This window comes from Poeciliopsis prolifica, unplaced genomic scaffold, assembly GCF_027474105.1.
Source record: "Poeciliopsis prolifica strain line A6 unplaced genomic scaffold, Auburn_PproV2 SCAFFOLD004, whole genome shotgun sequence".
NCBI lineage: Eukaryota > Metazoa > Chordata > Actinopteri > Cyprinodontiformes > Poeciliidae > Poeciliopsis > Poeciliopsis prolifica.
This window is the reverse complement of record NW_026562379.1, coordinates 10,443,049-10,462,345: the sequence shown is the minus strand read 5'-3', so window position 1 is coordinate 10,462,345 and position 19,297 is coordinate 10,443,049. Positions and strand designations below refer to the sequence as shown.

At 38.1% G+C, this 19,297-nt stretch overlaps 1 protein-coding gene across 1 annotated transcript in view; it reads right to left on the bottom strand.

Moving 5' to 3' along the window:
• Positions 1 to 444: 444 nt before the first annotated feature.
• LOC129359154 (gap junction delta-2 protein) overlaps positions 445 to 19,297 on the bottom strand; it is a 30,730-nt gene continuing 11,877 nt past the window's right edge. The window contains exon 2 of the mRNA XM_055028580.1: positions 445 to 6,517. Coding sequence (XP_054884555.1) covers positions 5,668 to 6,517 — 850 coding nt within the window. The 3' untranslated portion in view covers positions 445 to 5,667. The remainder of the gene's footprint in view (positions 6,518 to 19,297) is intronic.

Here is a 19,297-nt window from a genome sequence, read left to right as displayed (position 1 = left end):
TATTTGGGCAGTACTTAGCTGGACTGAAGGAAATGTGTCTCAGTGGGTCCAAGGTCAAAAAAAGCACCAGTGAGCAAAAACTCAGGCTAGAGGACTGTTTACATGTGTGGGCTTAGTGCAAGACATCGTGAGAAGTGGAAACAGCATTTTGACAGATTAATACTGTTTTTGTTCCTGAGTCTGCTGTATGTGAACAGTACTCTAACAATTTGTCCGTAGGATACTTCACTGAGTATTTATTATTTAACTGAAACTCTACAAACTGTAGGTAAAAATGCCGATTGTGCTCAAAGCGAAACCTTGGAATGTTCTCGTGTCTGACATCTACCAGTGCCAGTCGTTTACTTTTATACTGACTATATATATTGGTATGCACCCTGTGTTTTTACAGTAAATAATTTCAGCGACTGGCTTATAAATATACAACATCTTCTACTACTCTTTTAAAGTTATATATATATAACTATATATATATTATATATATATATATATATATATTTATGTGCAAATTCCACAAAGTAGAACATTAACTGTATGAATAAGTTATCTATGTTTTGTGAGAAAGGTAGCTTTAACATCACTGTTTTGGTATAATCTGCCTGACTCTGAACAATCAGATGTTTAAAGTACAGCTCAGAGTCAGTTCATCCCCTCACCTGTTTGCACCCACATGTTGCCATTTCATACCCACAACAGATGTTTATATTTATTTATACTGAAGTAATTAAAGAATTTAGAACCAGTCATAAAATCCTTCAATCTCATATATAATTGAACTAATTTGCATATTATTTTCAGAAAACTTTGTATTTGCATTTGTTCTGATCACTGGTCCCAAATCAAACCAAAATATTTTCTGAGTGACCTGAGTAAATGATAGTGACTGGATTCATATAATCTCTTACTCAGAAGACTATGAGTTTAATCTTAAAAATTAGACAGCAACACTTTGAACCTGGAAAAGTTGGGTATGAAATGAACAAAATAGAGAAGGGATCAAATGACCTGTAGCCTTAAAATATGCACTTGGCATCAAGACATAACAGCCTCGCTCCATAACTTGGACTATAAAAGTTTTTTCCTTAAAGGTTCTGTAGAAGAAAACATAGAAACATGCTTACAATAGCCTTCACACATGCAGTCAAAAACAGATCTTTGTAAATGAACTAAACTTTGCATATCATTTTGGCAAGGGAGGAAATAGAACATCTTTTTCTGCTATTATATTTTAACTCTCTACCCTTGATTTTACACAATTAAAAAAAAATTGTTCATTTACATAGATAAAAAATATCTTTTTTTGTTTTATATATGCCACCGCACAAAAAGAGCTACAGACAACAAAATGAACCCACAAATCAAAAAAGAGAAGCAAATAAGAATAAAAAGGTTGCATAATTGAATTCACATTGACAAATAGAAAAGCAGAGTGTTGGAGAGTAGTAGACTGTTGACAGGGAACTGCTTTTACAGTGAGAGTGACAAACTCCACGGCTGTGTAACCACAGGAGGCTCGAGTCAGTAATGAACGCTGGATAAACGTAAACCGAAGAAAAGCAGGACACATTTATGGCCCTCTGTCTCCTCACTCTAAGGATATGTTTGTGTTTCGGACCTGAATGAAACCAGACATAACCACAGAGCCCAAAGAGCACAAGTGAACTCTGTCTGCCAGCTCTCACATTCATATATACATGCATTTCTCCCAGGAGAAATGCATGTTGAACATGTGCATGTGTGCCATTCAGTAAAAAATAGTACTCAGACTAGCTCTGACCCAGAGTCTGTGGAGATTAGATCAGGGTTGTACTATGAAGAGACTCTGCATATAGCACAGGACATTGGCTAGGCTTTTAAGCTTGAGGTCACGACTTAGGCTTTCGTTAGAAGCACTGTAAGTAATAGGTAACCCAACATCTATTATTAGACATTCCAGCATGTCATATCAGAGAAATCGTCCTTTCCTATCGTACACAGAGAGGATTGTACCGATGGCACTGAGCCCCATAAACATCCTCGGAGGAAACAAAATCTGGAGATAATCACCTGTAAGAATCCAGGAGATTATGACAGTGGTGAGGAATGGAGAATAGAGTCAGTGGGGGATATCTGCAGCTGAATATTAGCAGAAACCAACTGTTGTCTTTTGGATACATGTAGAGCTAATTTGTTAGCAGCATGAAAGAGTGGATCCTGATAAGGACCTGTGTGCATCTGCACAGTTTTTAGCTTTAGCATAAAATATATACTTCAAATTTTAATTGTTTACTTAAATGTGTGCTTTATATAAAGTGTGCTTTGTTGCTTGATAAATGTAAAGCAGTGGTCCCTCTTTGAGTTTTAGCAAAAAACAAAAACAAAAAAAAAAAACACTGTGATTTAGAAATGCTACAATTCAGGCTTTATGGTGCTTTTTTCCTGTTTGTACATAAATCCCACAGGCACTACTCTGCAGCATTTTATCTTCATAACATCAGATATATTTCTGTTTACATTAATAATTATCAGATTTCTCATTTCCTGCCCATATTAATACACTTATGGTGCAGCTAATTCTGCAATTTGGACTGAAAGGATAGGAGCACATATCAGCACTCAATATACTTTAGAACTGAATTAGCTGTTCCTGTTGACTCTGCGGCTTTTTGAGGGACAAAGTTACTTTAAAAAAATATTTACAAAACAGTCTGTGTCTAAATAATACAATTAATACAAGAGTTTAGTATTTTAGTGAAAATTTTAGTGAAAAGAAATTAAGAACATTTAACTTTTTAAAAATCATTTTAGGAACTTTTATGAGCAGTTAGCATCATTAGACATTAACTAAATGTCACAGCAGTATTTTTTTCATGTGATCATGCCAATTTTTACATCTTTTGATATAAATGAAACATATTTTTAACATAGAAATATTATAACATTTAAGAAATTGTTTTACTTAGTACAGTTTTAATTTTAAAATTTTAAAATCTGCAAAAACAAACCAAAAAACAAAACAAAACCAAGATCATGAAATGGTGGTTTCAAGTCGCAATCACTTCCGAAATTATCGGACATGACTACTTATTTAAGTATTCATTTTAACATTTTGTTTTAAGATTTAGTTGATAACATCTGATATCACTCACTTTCATTTCAACATAATGACTTCATTATTAATTTATATTATATCATAAAAAATTTATGTTATCCTGTCCTTGCTTGAAAAAAGTCTCTGACATGTGTGGAACATATTTAAATTGTGTATTTTAAAACAGGATGTAATGTATCAAGTAAGCAGGGGAAAGCAACATTAAAATGTGTCAATATAAACCTCAACTACTTTAAAACCCAATATTTTATTATCATTGTACATTTCTAGTATCTTACATTTCTAAAGCGTTTGTTGGACATTAGATGCACCGCCGTTTGAAGGATGTAGGTCACATTACATGTGGAAATGTGAGGCTAAAGGGTATCCGCTGTGTTAAAATAGGATGCCAAAGCTCCGAGGGGAGAAGGTGATGATTTGAGCATTTGATTGTCTCAGTCAGCGAAGGCTCGACCCTGACGAGTGACAGAAGCACACCGTCCTGGCTGAAAACTTCTTTAGAATATAAACTGTAAGGTTCACTGAACTGTCTCTATATCTGGTTTCTTCAGCTCCCGCAATGTTTGCTCTGCACTCTAAATTATGCATTTGTGCATATCTGTGAGGGCCCAGAAACACAATCATCATCCCAACAGGGGGTTCCCACAGTCTGCCACTCTTCCTCCTGTCTGCATTAAACAAGGTGCACCACTCTCTGTCATCTTTTTTCTTGTCTTTCATATCATCCCCTTAATTTTCTTTAATTCTGCAAGCATGCTGAAATCCAGTCAGGGAAAACAAACAAACAAACAAAAAAAACTAAATTAAATCCACTGAGACTGAAAAACATCACGGCCCTTAGAGAGAAGCTACATGACTGTTACACAGCTTGATCATTCAAGAAACATTGCTTTATGTAAACATGCCTTTATCAAATGGCTCACAGGCCTTAAGTACCCTGAAGGTGGGCAGCTGATTTTAAGGAAGAAAAACAAAAGTCAAGGCTCTGTGTCGGAAAGATACAAGTGCTGTAGGTCTGCACTTACTTCAGATTAAGTCTAAAGAGTAGCAAAAAAAAAAAAAAAAAAAAGTAAAAATCAGCTGCACATCCTCAAAGCATTTAATAACAAAAATTGCCAACTTGTCCTGTCTCACCCCCCCATACGATTCATAAATCAACCAGACCAGTGAGAAACGCTTCACATGGAAAAAAAAATTAAGAGACAAACAGTTTGTAGTTTTGAAATAAACTTCTCATCCAAACCGTGGCCAAAGATAAATAAATCTATTTGGATATACGATGAATGAATAAATAATATGACCAGGTCGTACTCTATGTAATTGTTAGAGAATACTGAAGTAACTGGATGGCACCATTGTTTTTGAAAGCAAAAAAGTAATCTTAAGTGTTGTGTTTTAAAAAAAATGTTTGAAGTTATAAGAAGGTGATGAATTTCTCTTCCCCAATTAGTTCTCCTTCTGCTCTCCTTCTTCTTCTCCTTTTTTTTCTCCCAGCACACCAAAGTGCTGGAGGGAAGATTGTATGGTTTGTGCTTTAGGAGAGACTTAAACTAACCATCCATCTGTCCATTTGTTCACTCTTCAAAGTTTATGCAGCAGGAGAGCAGCAGGGGTTATTTCTGTCACTCGAGTCCCTCCCTGCCCCCTGTCTCCACAGCTGCCAGCTGAGAGGGAGGAAGGGAGGTGGAGGGGAGGTGAAGAAAAGAGTGTTTATGGTAGCTAGTCACTGTGTTTGTGTTGAAATCATCTTTTGCCAAGAGACAAAGCAAAAACATCGTCAGTCTTTCTCTCTCGGTTTGGCCTGTGTCGATGTTCCAGCAGAGGCGAGACATAATGTTCGGAGGCAGCTCCGTTTCTCCTGGCTTCAGTCTGGCTCTGACGGAGAGAGGATCGGAAAGGAAAAATGTTTCCTCTCTTCACTCCTCACTTTTGTATTATATGTTTCTCACACAGCTTGGTGATCCCCCCTCCCCTTGAGCAGCTTTAGGGTTTGTCAAGACCCTGACAGTTCTTCCGTTCCTCTTTTAATGATGTTGTCGTTCCTCCTCCTCGTCCCCCATCCTGCCCCCCCTTCCCTCAATTCTTTCAAGGGAAGCTGATGAAGTCCAGATGAAACGCACCATCAGATGCATCACACAGCTCAGTCATTTTCCAATTTCCCAAGAGAACATCTTCACCATCTTCTTTCGAACTCTTTTTTTCCCCCTCATTCTTCTCTCTCCGGCCCCATGTGGGTTGGATTTTTCTCATTACAGAGGACAGAAAGTAATTAGTTATAAAAGACAGACATATAAAATGGTAGGAATATCTTCTCATGAGACCGTTGTGTTAATTAAGTCCATTCTGTGGAAAAAAACCTTTTTGTCCTGGTTTAGACTTTCATGTTCTTAGTCCTCTGCCTCCTTCTCTTGATTTTCAAAGTTGCAGAGCCAGACGTTTGGTCATTTTACATTCTGTTTTCTTCCACCATAACAGAAAACTGATTGCCTTGCTTTACACTAAATGCGTTACTCATTTTTCCTCTTGAAAAGCCATCCCAACCCCCTCTCATTTTCCTTTAATTTTCAATGTTTTTGTCAGACATAGGCGGATTCGCTGGACTGAGTGCGTCCCAGGTTGGGCGGCTGGGACAGATGCGCCATGTCCTTCTTCCGGATCTCGCAGATAGACTTCCTGCGGGCCTGGACTCCCCTGATGGCAGCCTTAATCTTGCGCCAGCCCAGGTGGTTGAGCTCGGCTAAGTTGAGCACCACGCAGATGCCGCTCACAGCGAACATGAAGACCAGGAACACCGTCTTTTCTGTGGGCCGGGACACGTAGCACTCCACCTCCTTGAGGCAGGGGTAACGGTCGCACTCGAAAATCCCAGGCACACTGAAGCCATAAAGGAAGTACTGGCCTGCTAGGAAGCCAATTTCCAGTGCATTTCGAAACACGACTTGAATGATGTAAAAGCGAGAGATTCCTTCCTGTCGCCGAACTTTGGAGCTCTTGCCATGGGTGAGACCCCGAGGAGCGTTGGGGATCTCTTTCACCTCCAAGCAGTCAGGTTCCTCCTTCCCTCCCCCTCCATCTCCACCATGCTGGACAAGAATACCATTGATGTTGCGCAGCTTTCGCGCCCCGTCCCGTCCCCCGTAGTCCTTCTCCATTATGGGATAGAGGAAAGAGTAACGCCGGTCTCTTTGCTTGGCTGACTGGTGGACGGAGTAGGTGATGAAGCACAAGCTGGGAGTGCATACCAGTATGATCTGAAAGACCCAGTAGCGGATGTGGGAGATTGGGAAGGCTTTATCATAGCAGGCTTGGTTGCAGCCCGGCTGCAGCGTGTTACATATGAACATGGTCTGTTCATCCTCGTACACCGTCTCTCCAACAATGGCCACAATCAGGATACGGAAGATCACCACAACCGTCAGCAAGATCCTACAGAGAAACACAGACAGAGGAAGTTGTTGCAGTCAGATACGTTCACTTCATTAGGAAGGAATGTTTTCATCCGAGGATCTACACTTGGGAGTCTGCAACCTGAAGGTCCGGAACTGCAAGTGGCGCATTGGACCTTTCAGTGAGTCTTAAAAACTGTGGGTAAAATCGGCTAATGATTTTAAATGCAGATATATGTGTAATATTGTTTCTGCGAGCTAATGCAATGTAACAACATTTATTTCCATTAAAATTTGCATTAATTGCTCTTTAGGGTGTCGAATGTCAGGTTGTTTTGTGTCAACTAGTCTTTTACTTTATGAAGGCAATTCAATCGAGGCTGCAGAACGGCAGATACATTCAAATTAAAGACGAAATGCATTTTGTTGTCATCAGCATAATAATTAAATGAAATGCTGTACTTCCGGAATATTGACCGCAAATGCTAACGATGAAATAGGACCTAAGACCAACTTCTGGGTTACACCAGGACAGGCAGGACCTGAAGAAGATGTAGTCTACTTTAGATTTTTAGACTACTGCACAAATTCTTTTCCAGCATACCTCAAAGAGTCTCAGTGGAGTTAAGGTCTGGACTCTTTGGTGGCCAATTCATGTGTGAAAATTGTGTCTTATGCTCCTCGAGGCACACTTGCACAATTTGAGCCAGATGAATTCTGGCATTGTTTTCTTAGAATATGCCTCTTCAGGGAAGAAGAAATTCCTTGACTGAGTAACCTGGTTATTCAGTGTCTTCAGGTGGTCAGCTGACCTCATTCTTTGGGCACACAATGTTGCTTAACCTATCCGGATGAACTGCCTCCCCAGATCATAGCATTGCACCCACAGGCTCTATAAGCACAAGGCATGATGGTAGCATCACTTCCTGTGTGCAGTATCAAGACTTGTTGAATCTGTATGTTCTCTAGCTGAATGAGTCCTTTTTTTCAGAGAATTGTTTCCTAAGGCTGCCCAGCTGTTTAGTCACAGTTCCTTACTGTAACACTTTTTGTATTTTTTTTTTATTTTATTTCTTTCATTCACATTTCTACTGCAAAGATAAAACTTTCTCATTATCCTTCCAGTTTTTATTAATGTATTGAGTCATTCCTTTTATGTTTTCTTTGCTTGATACATGCCCATAAATTGACCTGTCTGAAACAGACCATCATCTTTCCAATGATCACAACATGTGTCTTTGGTTGTTTAGAAAATTACAGGCTGTTCAGTGCAGCAGTTAGGGTTAAATAACAATAAATAATCACACCTTCAGTCGAGGTCATTTAAAGTATTTTACCTGCATGCCATTTAGGTAGAATTTGAAAACAGTCGTGTGCCATAGTCAGACCTGTTAAGTGTGTTATTCCCCATTTATATACGTTTTTCCCATAATGTCATAGAAACAAAGAATAAAGTATAGTTCATTCCATTTCTAATATGAGAATTTAAGGTACAAATTGCAAAACAGCAAAAGTTCAAAATCCATAAAATATATAATCATACATGGTGACAAGAAACTATAAGCAGAGCGTTGTACACTGCAGTCAAGAATTAGTTGATTTGATTACGTTTTCTTAGAACAAATAATATGGTATTTTTCAAATGGACTTTTAATTAAAACTTGTAACAAGTGACAAGACCAAATCAAATCCAAACTCAAAATGTTATTTATGCTAATGATAAATAACACCAGCATAAATAACAACATTAGCATTATTTATTTATGTTATTTATGCTAATGTGTGATCCTTAATTCATTGCACGGAGCTAATTATTTACATAAGAAATGCAGGTTGCAGGCTATGTACCATCTATAATCAAACACTTAGTGTTGCTCTTGGATTCTGTTTCTTATCTTTTTATTCTTCATAAACATTAAAGATTTGTTGTTGTATCAACTTTCCCAACCACTCAGATCTTCTGCTTCTGGTCGGCTCTGTATCCACAGAACCAGAACCAAACATGGAGAAGCAGCATTTGGGTTTTATACTCAACTCATCTGAAACAAACTTCCAGAAAATTTGAAAACAGTCAAAACACTGAATTCCTTTATATCAAGGATAGAAACCTATTTCAAAGTTGCCTTTTATTCATTATAACTGGAACATTGATCAATAGATTTGATGTATATTTTATGATAATTTCTTCTTGATTATTTCAAGTTTTATTTTACGAAATGTATCATGTTTATGCTAGTATCAAAGGTTGCAGTTTTATGATTTTATAGTGTAAAACACTTTGAACAGCCTACTTATACTGAAATGTGTAATACAAACAAACTTGACTTGACTTCATAAAAAAAAAACATTTGCATGGATCTGTTAAGAAATATCAGAATAAACTGCTACATGGTGAGAACAGCCATTGTTACCTATTGGTAGAGGCCTACCTGTAGATTTACTGTAAAATTTCACGGAAAAATAAAAATATTCGCAAAGCAAACACAGGAAAACAAGGAGCATAAAGCTCCTCTGTATTTGGAAGAGAAGGAGACATCCTCGAAGAAGACGAAACAAATAAAACCCAAACTAATTAGATTGAGGGTCATTGTGTGACTCTGAACCTACTTTTCCTGATAGGAATCAGCAGAGCTTCAAATCTCATTTATCAGTCTGAGAAAACACTCCAAATGTATTTCAGCTTGTGTCATCTGTCCTCATAACTCTGTTATCTGACAAAGGAAAAGTGTTTACAGGTAACAAGGGACGATAGCGTATCTCTTTTTCTAATTTTAGGGTTTTGAGCAGCATTTAGCCCAGTTTTCATAGCAACCACAGTTTGGATTCATTAAGGTTGGAGCTTTAATTGACTACAACAACACACTGCATGTGCAAATACAGCACCGCTTGTTGACTGTTAGTTTTGCTGTGAAGTGACTCTGCCTGCAGTCTCATAGCAACAAGTGAGTCTGAGGTGACTTGTTTGCAGATTAGTTACTATTTCTGTTGGGTTGTGGGAAGACAAAGAGATTATTGATGCCAAAATGGTTCACTTCAGTTCAGCCTGTGTGCATGTGTGCATTTTGATCTCAGTCAACCCAAGCATAACCTGACATGTTCTGCACAATTATGCTGCAAAACTCTATAATGTTGGTAGGTGGGATACAGTTTTATCTTCCTTCTTTATTCTGTTACCTTTATGGCAGACAACTTTCTCTTTGTTCTTTCCTTACTTTATTCATTTCTCATTCATTTTTCAAGTCTTATGCTGAGAAAGCACTTCAGATAGCAGGCTTTTAGCAGTCCAATGAGCTTTCTGTCTGTCTAACAATGTGACCAAGGATAGTGCAAGACTGCACACTGTACAACAACTCACATTTACTTTTAAGCTTTTTTGTTGGCACGTATCTTTTAGCTGAGTCTTAAAGAAATATGAAGTTCTTTATAAGATTCTCTTTAACTAGTCCCCACAATTAACACAAATGTATAGTTTGATAAGTTTAAATAATTAAAACCGATCAACTTGGACTTGGCTTTTTAAAATGTCACATAAACCTCTATGAGGTACAGCAATTGTTATCTCAAATAGCTAATTAGTCAATCACAAAACAGCTTTGAAGTGAGTTAAAAACGTTTAGACTGGGTGAAAACGACCTGAAATCCAGAAGAATTACTAGGACTGGGCGACGAATCGATAATAATATATATCTTAATGTGATCAATATCAACAGAAAATACATTAGATAGAATGTTCAAACATTTCCCTGAACTGCAATCCAAAACTGCAAAGCATTCTGGGAGATGTAGGCAGAGGAAAGACTTTAGCCACTCAGATTCTTCCAGGCCAGCTAAGCCAGGTTGGTGGCATCAACTCACTCACTCTTTGGTTACTAAGCAACAATTAGCTCACTCACTCTTTGGTTACTAAGCAACAATTAGCTCACTCACTCTTTGGTTACTAAGCAACAATTAGCTCACTCACTCTTTGGTTACCTAGCAACAAGCAACCAGTAGTTTGCTCAAGCAGCAGTTTCAGGTTTTGCTGACGTTCCTCTTAACTGTTTAAAAGTAAAAACCACAAGCTGTGGACGACACAGGAATGGCAACAGTGGCATTTAAGATATTAAAAAACTGATCAATAATTATTGATATCGACTGATATAACAATTATCAGTGGTAATTTTATGACACATTTTTCAATCATATCAACCAGGACTTAAACTGAAAACTGAATGCTTGTAGCTGCCAGGTGGGTTGGTCCCAGTATTTCACAAACTGGTGATCTACTGGGATTTCCATCCACTACGTTCTCTAAGATCTAAAGTGTTGTTTTTTAAAAAAAATCTGATATCCATTAAAATGTAGAAATTGCCTTCAATCAGTGGTTCAGGTAGGATGTGGTAGTGTAACTATGTAAGCATTATTTCCTACCCTGTCCCCATGAGTATTGTTGCTGCCCATCTCTCGCTGTTCGTTAACATAGCACCCATCTTATGATTGCTACCCTCCGCAGGGTAATGCACCAATAAACTCCAACATTCTCCACAGTCACCGATTTTAATCCAGTGAAGCATCTCTGTGATTGTGGTGGAGCGGGAGACTGACACAGATTCAAGGCAGAGAAATCTGCAGCAAAAGCAAGATGCTATCCTGACAGCAAGAAGCAAAACCTCTAAGAAATGTTTGTGACATCTGGCTGAATCTACCGCAGAGAAAAATTACAGCAGTTCTGACAGTAAAAAAGGGTAGAAAAGGAAAACAAAGTGAAAATTGGAAATGAATAATGGTAGGGACCAATTAAATTTCAGTGAAAATCCCACAGGAACTAGTCTGAGATGGAGGTGGAGTGCAACTCTGCTGCACCTCAGACATTGCCAGATAATCATTAGATGGCATTTGGCTGTTTGAAGGGTAATCTACCAACAGCGCAGTAGCTTTGCCAGACTTGTGCAGCACAGATGTAAAGTCGAAGGGCAGAGTTAATCCGGTGGCGTGCAGCTCACATGTAACTCATCAAAAGCGGCAGCTCACCAGTGGCGGCTGCCGAAATGAAAAACAAAAACTTGCCATCATCAATCTGCCCACCTGTAATCACGGCGTGGGGACTGTGGGGGCTGGAGGGATGAAAGAATAAATGCAAAAAAAAAAAAATTTAAAAGGCTTTTGCCCTTGTTGTGACATCGTTAAGGAGCTTAGTGTGCAGAGAATTGACAATACAGAACTCAGAGTGTATTGCTATAAAAGAGCACATGTGCATAGAACCTACAGTACTGTATGGCCAGACACAAATCATAGAAACAAACCATCAGTCCTAAGTGCAAACCTCAAAAAAAATAAAAAATAAAAAAAGAAGTTCCAAACTGGGATAAAAAGATTAAAACGTTAACCACCAGTGTTGCTCAGACATCCTGTCCTTAAATTAAAAAGAGAAACCTGCCAGCACTGGGAAGAGTGTGAGGGTCAGACAGAAAAACCAGCAATGTAAGAAAATCTCATCTCAGGGAATGGATTATATAATAGTTTCCCCATGCTTATGATTATCGTCCCGTCTCCGCGTACACTGTTTGTCTCTCCAGTCTTTTTCCATTTGTTTTTCAAAGAATATCCTGATGCATCTCAGTAAAAAAGAATATAAACAAAAAGTTTACTTATTTCAGTAATTTGACTACTTTCAAAGTAAGTAAATTAAAAAATGGGGTTGATGTATTACATAGAATAATTGCTTCCAAATTAGCTGTTTTTGCTCGGAGCATATCTTTAACTGGAAAGTTTGTAGCCAGCTGCGTCCCCTGCTCATATAATGAACACAATGTACTGGCATAGTGATTTCTAACAAAACATGCACCGATCCTTGTTGTTGTGTTACTATCAAATTTTTTGTGTTGCTTATCTTATCTACCCCTTATAAATTTCTTTCATTGTTGATATTTTGTCACTCATATCTCAGATGATCAAACAAATTCAAATTTCTCTAAAAGAAAAAAAGTCTTTCAAACCTCCATGATTCTTTGTGGAAAAAATAAACCCCATGGAGGTTAAATCAAGATTTACCAGTAATTAACTGCATTATTTAGCTTAGTCAATAATGACCAAGAAATTCCCTCAATAGAACCCGTCTGACAACATGAAGCAGGTTATAAGATCTTCAGCAACACACTGTCCCTGGGAAAATTTAGGAAAAGATGTGAAACATTTATTTGTCTGAAATGGCCCAATGTAACTCGGGTTATACAGCAAGTTAAATGACTCAAATGAAACAAAATGACGGTTTGGGAGAGGCCAAGCCAAAGTTCGTACTAAAATCCAGTTGAGATGGTGACTCAAGATCTGTTAATGTTTGAAAACTCTCCAAAGTGTCTGAAATAAAATTATTCTACAAAGTAAAGTGAGCCAGTTATTTTTCAAGACTCAGATTTCACAAGCATGTAATGGCAATTGTTGACATATGAGTGGCCGCAGCAGTAATTAGGTTTAGACTGACTGCACTTTTCACAAAGAGCCAGGCGGGTTTGGAAAACTTCAATCCATTATAAATCAATCCATAAATAGAAATTTGCATTCTGTATCTACTCAGCTTATCTTAGTTTGATATTAAAATGTGTGTAATGATATAAAATATGAAAAAAACACATTTATAAGGAGGGAAATACTTGTCACTTAACTGTATTTATTGCTGGCATCCTTATGTTAAATGATCCTAAATCATGTGAAAAAAAACTGATTTAGGATCAAAAAGTAATGTTAAAAATCTATTTAAAAATCCTAAATGTGGTAGTGAAGTCTGATCCATTTTTATAAATATACTTGAAAGGAGTGACATACAATTTATATTTAGCACACGTCTTCACTCCCTTACACGCTCCGTTCACAGAAGACAGCGTTTGTTGTTCCCACTCACTAATGTGTTGCCTTTGTTAGCACACAAGCGGCGGTGATTATGCGGAAACATTATGCCAACTCGAAAAACGCCTCCGCTCCTCCAACTGACCCGCCAGCTTTTGTCTTCCTCATTATCCGACGACAAAGATCCTGCCCCACCGTGCTCAAAGCTGGTATTACGGACACACGAGCCATTGTGGAAGAATTAAACGAGGACAGTGATGTGAAGAGATAATGATCGCTGTGGAATCTGTCAGGAGAAATCCCCCAGTGTTTCCCTAATATTTGCCTGCATGCCTAAAACATTACCTTACTTAGTTCCTGGAAAAAAGTTTAGATGCAATTCACAGATCTATCACCTGAACCATACTTTATTTTTTTAACAAAGAAGCCTTGCAGTTGGCTTAGCAGTTAGCGAGAAAAAGGTGAAGCAAAACGTGTGGTGTTTTCTCAGCATGTCGAGATGCAACCAAATGTTTATGGTTTAATGAGGCAAAACATATTGAAAAGGTACACGCTTATTGTGGTCGTGTTCTCAAGAGACACATTGTGTCCACACGGAAGAAGCTCAGTGTGCTTTAGAGCGCAGAGACAAGGGTTGAGACGGTCATCAGGAGCCCAAATACAATAATCAATGAAGAAATCACACCCAGATCGGCTGGAGAAATTGAATAATAAAGAGGAGGCAAAGGGCGCAGATGCACGGCGTGCAGAATGAGGTTGAAGAGTGAAGGATGCGAGAGTGTGGAGATTATAACAAATAAGAGAGCGAATGAAAAAGATGGGTGATGGAAGAGCTGCTATCCTCCCCCCTTTTCACTTCAATCCCCTCCACTCAGCTCCCTTCTGCTAGTCGCCACGGCAACAGGCAAGGGGCAGAAGACGAAAACGAGGAGAGCGAAGTGTGCCGACGAGGAGCTAAGTCAACTAAAGAGCAGCGCTCGGCGGGTTTGTTGCAGCAGTCACAGCGTGGCAGAGGTGTCTCAGAGAGGGTCATGCTAATTTGTTTCAAAAGCCCAAAGAGTTTGATGAAATCACACGGGCTAATCGATCAGCTCTGAAGATGGGGTTTAGTTTGTAGGAACCAGAACACACTCACCCCCTTTTGAGTGATCCACTAAAAAGCAATATTTCTTTCTTTTTTTTTTTTATCTTCAGTGTCAAAGACATTTTTTTTTTTGAAAAGATCAACTTTAAATGTCTGTTCCACCAACAAACGTTTTTTCACATGAAGTGAGTTTTGTGCAGCCGAAAGAGTCGCTCCAGGTTCTGCACATAAACAAGCTCTGTGTTATCAGTAACCTGCTAATCCATTTTAGAACCTCAGCTTTTGTTGCTGTCACTTTCCATTCCATCACCGCCTCATTGCTGGCGGTCTCTGCCATTAAATAATTAAAGCTCTTTCATTCAGCCTCTACTTTCCGTCTCTGTGATAATTACCAAGTGAGCCTCTCATGTTGCATCTCTTTTACAGCCACACTTGTGTATCTTCCTCACTTAGCCTCACTTAATCAAGCTGAATTAACAGTTCACTGTTAATTCAGCTAGTTATATATAGTTATGTGTAACTATTAAACATTTTGTTATACCAATAAAACACGTTTCACAGAAAAAGACTAGGGTTATTTTGGCTTTCTGAGTTATTTTCAGTAAGTTGGATAAGTGAAATGTTAATTGGGGAATCAACTCACTTTAAAAAAAAAACACACATTTTTATGCTCTTCCAAATTAGCATTAAATAAATATGTTTTAGCCACCTGGCATTTTTTTCATGCCATTGCTTAAAGACACAGCAGTGAAATGTTACACCTTAACCCATAAACAGACTGAGACGTTTGTTGTAATGTGAGAAAATACTCTAACATAAATCGATACAAATCTATTTCCAAACTAAGAAAGATTAATTAAGGCCTTTGTTCATCCATTTCGAGCTACTTATGTTACAATATTAATACACCAAAGAGTAATTAGATATTTCAACATTTCATCTAAGATAAAACTCAGCCTTGTTGGATCCTGTTCATCCATATTTAATTTTTTTTCTACTCACTTTTCCATTCGGTTTTAGCTGTTGGATCAGGAATGATTTACTGTAGGACATAACAATCAAATATTTTGTGATTTATCACACCACTATGAACCTCTTCTCAATATTTGGCAAATATTTAACATTTGAACTTTCCACTTTATGAGTAAATGTCAGGAATGGGCAGAGTGGATATTGTCATTTATAGTACAATGTAGTATAAACATGAGTAGTCGGTTGGAATCAAATCCTCTGAAAATAATTTAAAAACCTCATGTTGACTTTTACTTCACAGATCATTTGGAAAACTTAAACCACTCTTCCTTCAGTTTGAAAATGGTTCTAAAGAGAACATTAAAGCCCAAAATTATTCATCCACCAGGCTAAATTTTAATTTGCCAACTTTAGCGTTTTTACATAGCTGCTTTTTATACCATCATTAGATTTTTTTAATCTCCATATTTAGCTAACCCAACCTTCACAGGCTTTAGTCTCTTTCCTTCTGTTTTTTCTCTCTCTCACTGTTTTCCCCCTCAACCCTTCATCTGTTCCAACTTCAACACACCAACAGTGCTGACATATCTAATCCTGTCAGATCAAATATGGAGTGACACTTGTCATTCCCTCTCTTTATCTGTCAGTCTGTGTGTTCCTTTGCCAAGATTTATCAATAGCTCGTTTCTTGCAGGGCACTGGGGATCAAACTGAATCAAGCCTTGCACAGGAGGTGACTCTCTCTCTCCCACACACACACACGCCTGCACACACACGCAACCTGAAGGGGTGTTCCGGTGCTTCAGGCCAGTGACAGAAGGAGTGAGGAGGCTGCACTCTTCCCTGCTGAAAGACCTTTATCCATCTCCCAACTCACATACTGACCGTCATAATCATGCCCAAACAAAACAAAAAAACATTATTCCATTTTTTTAAGAGGTTTACAATGCCAAAGGTGACTAAATCTGAAGAAACCTTTCCTTTAAGATGATAAAATGAACAGACCAGCCATTGTTAATAGATTTAATTGGGAATATAAAGGCTTAAATTGCAATTTTTTTCCCTGTTTGCTAATCTTTTAAGAGACAATGTATGCAAAATTCCTTCAATAATGAGCAGCTACACATTCACTGTCAGTCTGGTGCTTAAGCTAACAGGCAATTTTTGGTGACGGAAAGTTCCTTTGGGTCCAAACCGGTGCTTATGCAGCTGAAGAGTGCTTAAAGCTACAGAATAAAAATGGATGCATTTTCAACTCAACAGTAACCCAATAACAAGTTGTAAATCTTCTCCTTGCTGCTGTCTTCATTATTATTATCCTCAACAAGAAGAACAACGAACTTCTCTGTATTTTGTACAGAGATTTGTATATTTAACAATATACAAATGGTGAGAACTGCAAATTATTAATTTCTGGCATGTCCATTTTTTATTGAACTTGAAAAATTCCACTTCCAAATTTAAATAGAATTTCAACTACAAACCTTGTTGTTGCTTTGATTTTACTATGACAAATTAAAAACAATATAAATTTCTTTTTAAATAAAAAACACAATCTAGATTATACGCATTTTAACATAACTGACATGTATGATGGTGCCGTCGTTCCAGCCACGGGTTTTTTTACTTTCAGTCTGTCTGTTCTCCCCATGCATCTCTCCAGGTACTCTTGAGTTATTCCCACTGTGCAAAAAATCATCCATGTTACCCTGAACTGTTCTGATGTAGTATGGCAATGTGTAAAAAATAACCAGGAACCATTTTAAAAATATATTGCCGGTAGTAGTTCGTGCAGCAGGATGTTGGTCTTGATTACTTCATTCTGTTCTTTGATTTAGTGCGGCTAAAAAAAACATATCTATAAATAAAACACTATTTCATAAATGGAGCTGCACACTGAATGGAAAAGAAAAGATTAATTAAATTTCAAGGCTACTTTCTCCACGCTCTCATCAATGCACTGAAATATTGGTTGTTTTTATAGGTGCAGGAATATAAATCTCCCTTATGCCAACAAGCACATTTGTAAAAACTACTACAATTTATGCAGTGAGCTAAATATAAATCTGTGTAGGAACAAGATACTTTTTTCTGGATACTGTGATTTATCCTTCAATTTTTCCAGCGCAGTCAAAAAGACGTCAGCTTTTGAATCATGCTGGTGTTGGTAGCTTAAACGTTTTACCGTTTCTGTAATGTACATCTTTTTTTTTGCTTGTTTGTTTGTTACATCAACAAGTGAAATTGGAAACAGACAATTTCTTTTTCTTTTTCACGACAGAACGATTTGGCCTCATTTTATTTTTCCTTTCAACACAAAAGCAAAAGTGCACAAAGGTCTCCATGACAATCACAGAAACTGCAGCTACCTTGGCAACATACATGGCAGTAAAGTAACAGGAAATATAAAATTAAATCTGGATTTTATGCATGCTTTCTAAAGGACTGTTCCCTGCATATTGATAGAAATAGTGAATTGCAGGTAATTGCAGCATCGGCTGGACCTGCCTTTAGGAGCACTGGCTTTCTGGGTGAAAGGAAAGATTTGTGGAAGAAGAAAGAGCAGCAGGGGGTACGGACAGGGTGCATTCCTCCAGCAGGAGGGGGAGAGGATTGGTCAAAGGAGGGAACTACAGAAAGAGAAAAAAAGATGGCTGTAATCCGGATTAAATCAGCGGGTTTTGGACGATCCCGAGCTTGGGTCGGCACGCCCGTGCCAGCTCCCCACCCACACACCCACTACAGCTTTCCTGTGCCAAGCTCCAGCCCAAATCAGCTGCTCTGGCACATGCGGGGAGCTTCCATGACACACAAGCCACACAGGGAACATCCCAGACACACTCAATCCAAAGAAAAATCCTTCTTTTATTTGCTTTAAAATGTTAAGTCCCAGTCACAGTGAATATCGCATGTAATTTATTCTATTCTGTTCAGATTTTGACTATCTGCACTCGTCTGTCTCTGCTGTGTAACTGGATTCTCAATCCATCAGAGTCAGATTTATATACGCGTAATTTGTTGTATTTGTAATGCAGGGACTGAATAAATTAAAAATCTAATTTTTAGATGAGCAGTAAGCACCATCTACTGCTTACTGCTCATCTTTGTTCCTGGTTTTCACATTTCAGTCAATGCAGAATGGTCAAAAAGACTTCAAACACTTTAAATGAGATAGAAAACCCTGTGTTTGCTGACAGTTTTGGTGTTACGCAACAGAAATGTGCAGGATGGTTATTTTTATTCAACGTCACGATCATGTTGTTTGTGCCAGCTAATTAGAGGTAATGTTTTAGGTAGACCAAACATTTAACTGACAAGACAGATGGCTTGTTACAGAAAACCATCTGGGGAACCATTGATGGGAACTCTTATTCCCAAAAGGAAAAATATACTTTTTTGTGAAACAAAGATCTGTTAAGAGCATCACCTAAAAAAAAAGGAAAGAGTAAAAAAAACAAACATGGCATATGTATCTCCCTAACCTAGCTGGATGGTCACAGAGAGCAGAGAACGGTAGCTATGGAGGAGCTGCAGAGAACAACACTGATCTGTTGGCTGGACAACAATTAGTTGAGCATATCAGATTTTTATAGAGAATTAGCAAGAAGAAATCCAGAAAATGTCATTGTAACCGACCAAAAGCATCAGAATGCTGACATTAGATAACAACCAATCTCCAATATAAAACATAGGGTGGCATCATCATGCTGTGGGGAAACAGGAACAGGGAAGATGAAGGCTTAAAAAGTCTTGAAACTGGGGCAGAGCTTCACCTTCCGATCCTAAATATGCAGCCGAAGCGTTGGTAAAAGCATGTTCATGTGCTAGAATGGCCCAGTCAAAGTCTAGATTTGAATACAGTTGAATTTCTAAAGGGCTGACATATCAGAAAAAGGTGTTCCAACAAGGTGTGATTCCTTTCCCTTCCTTTTAATAAAATAT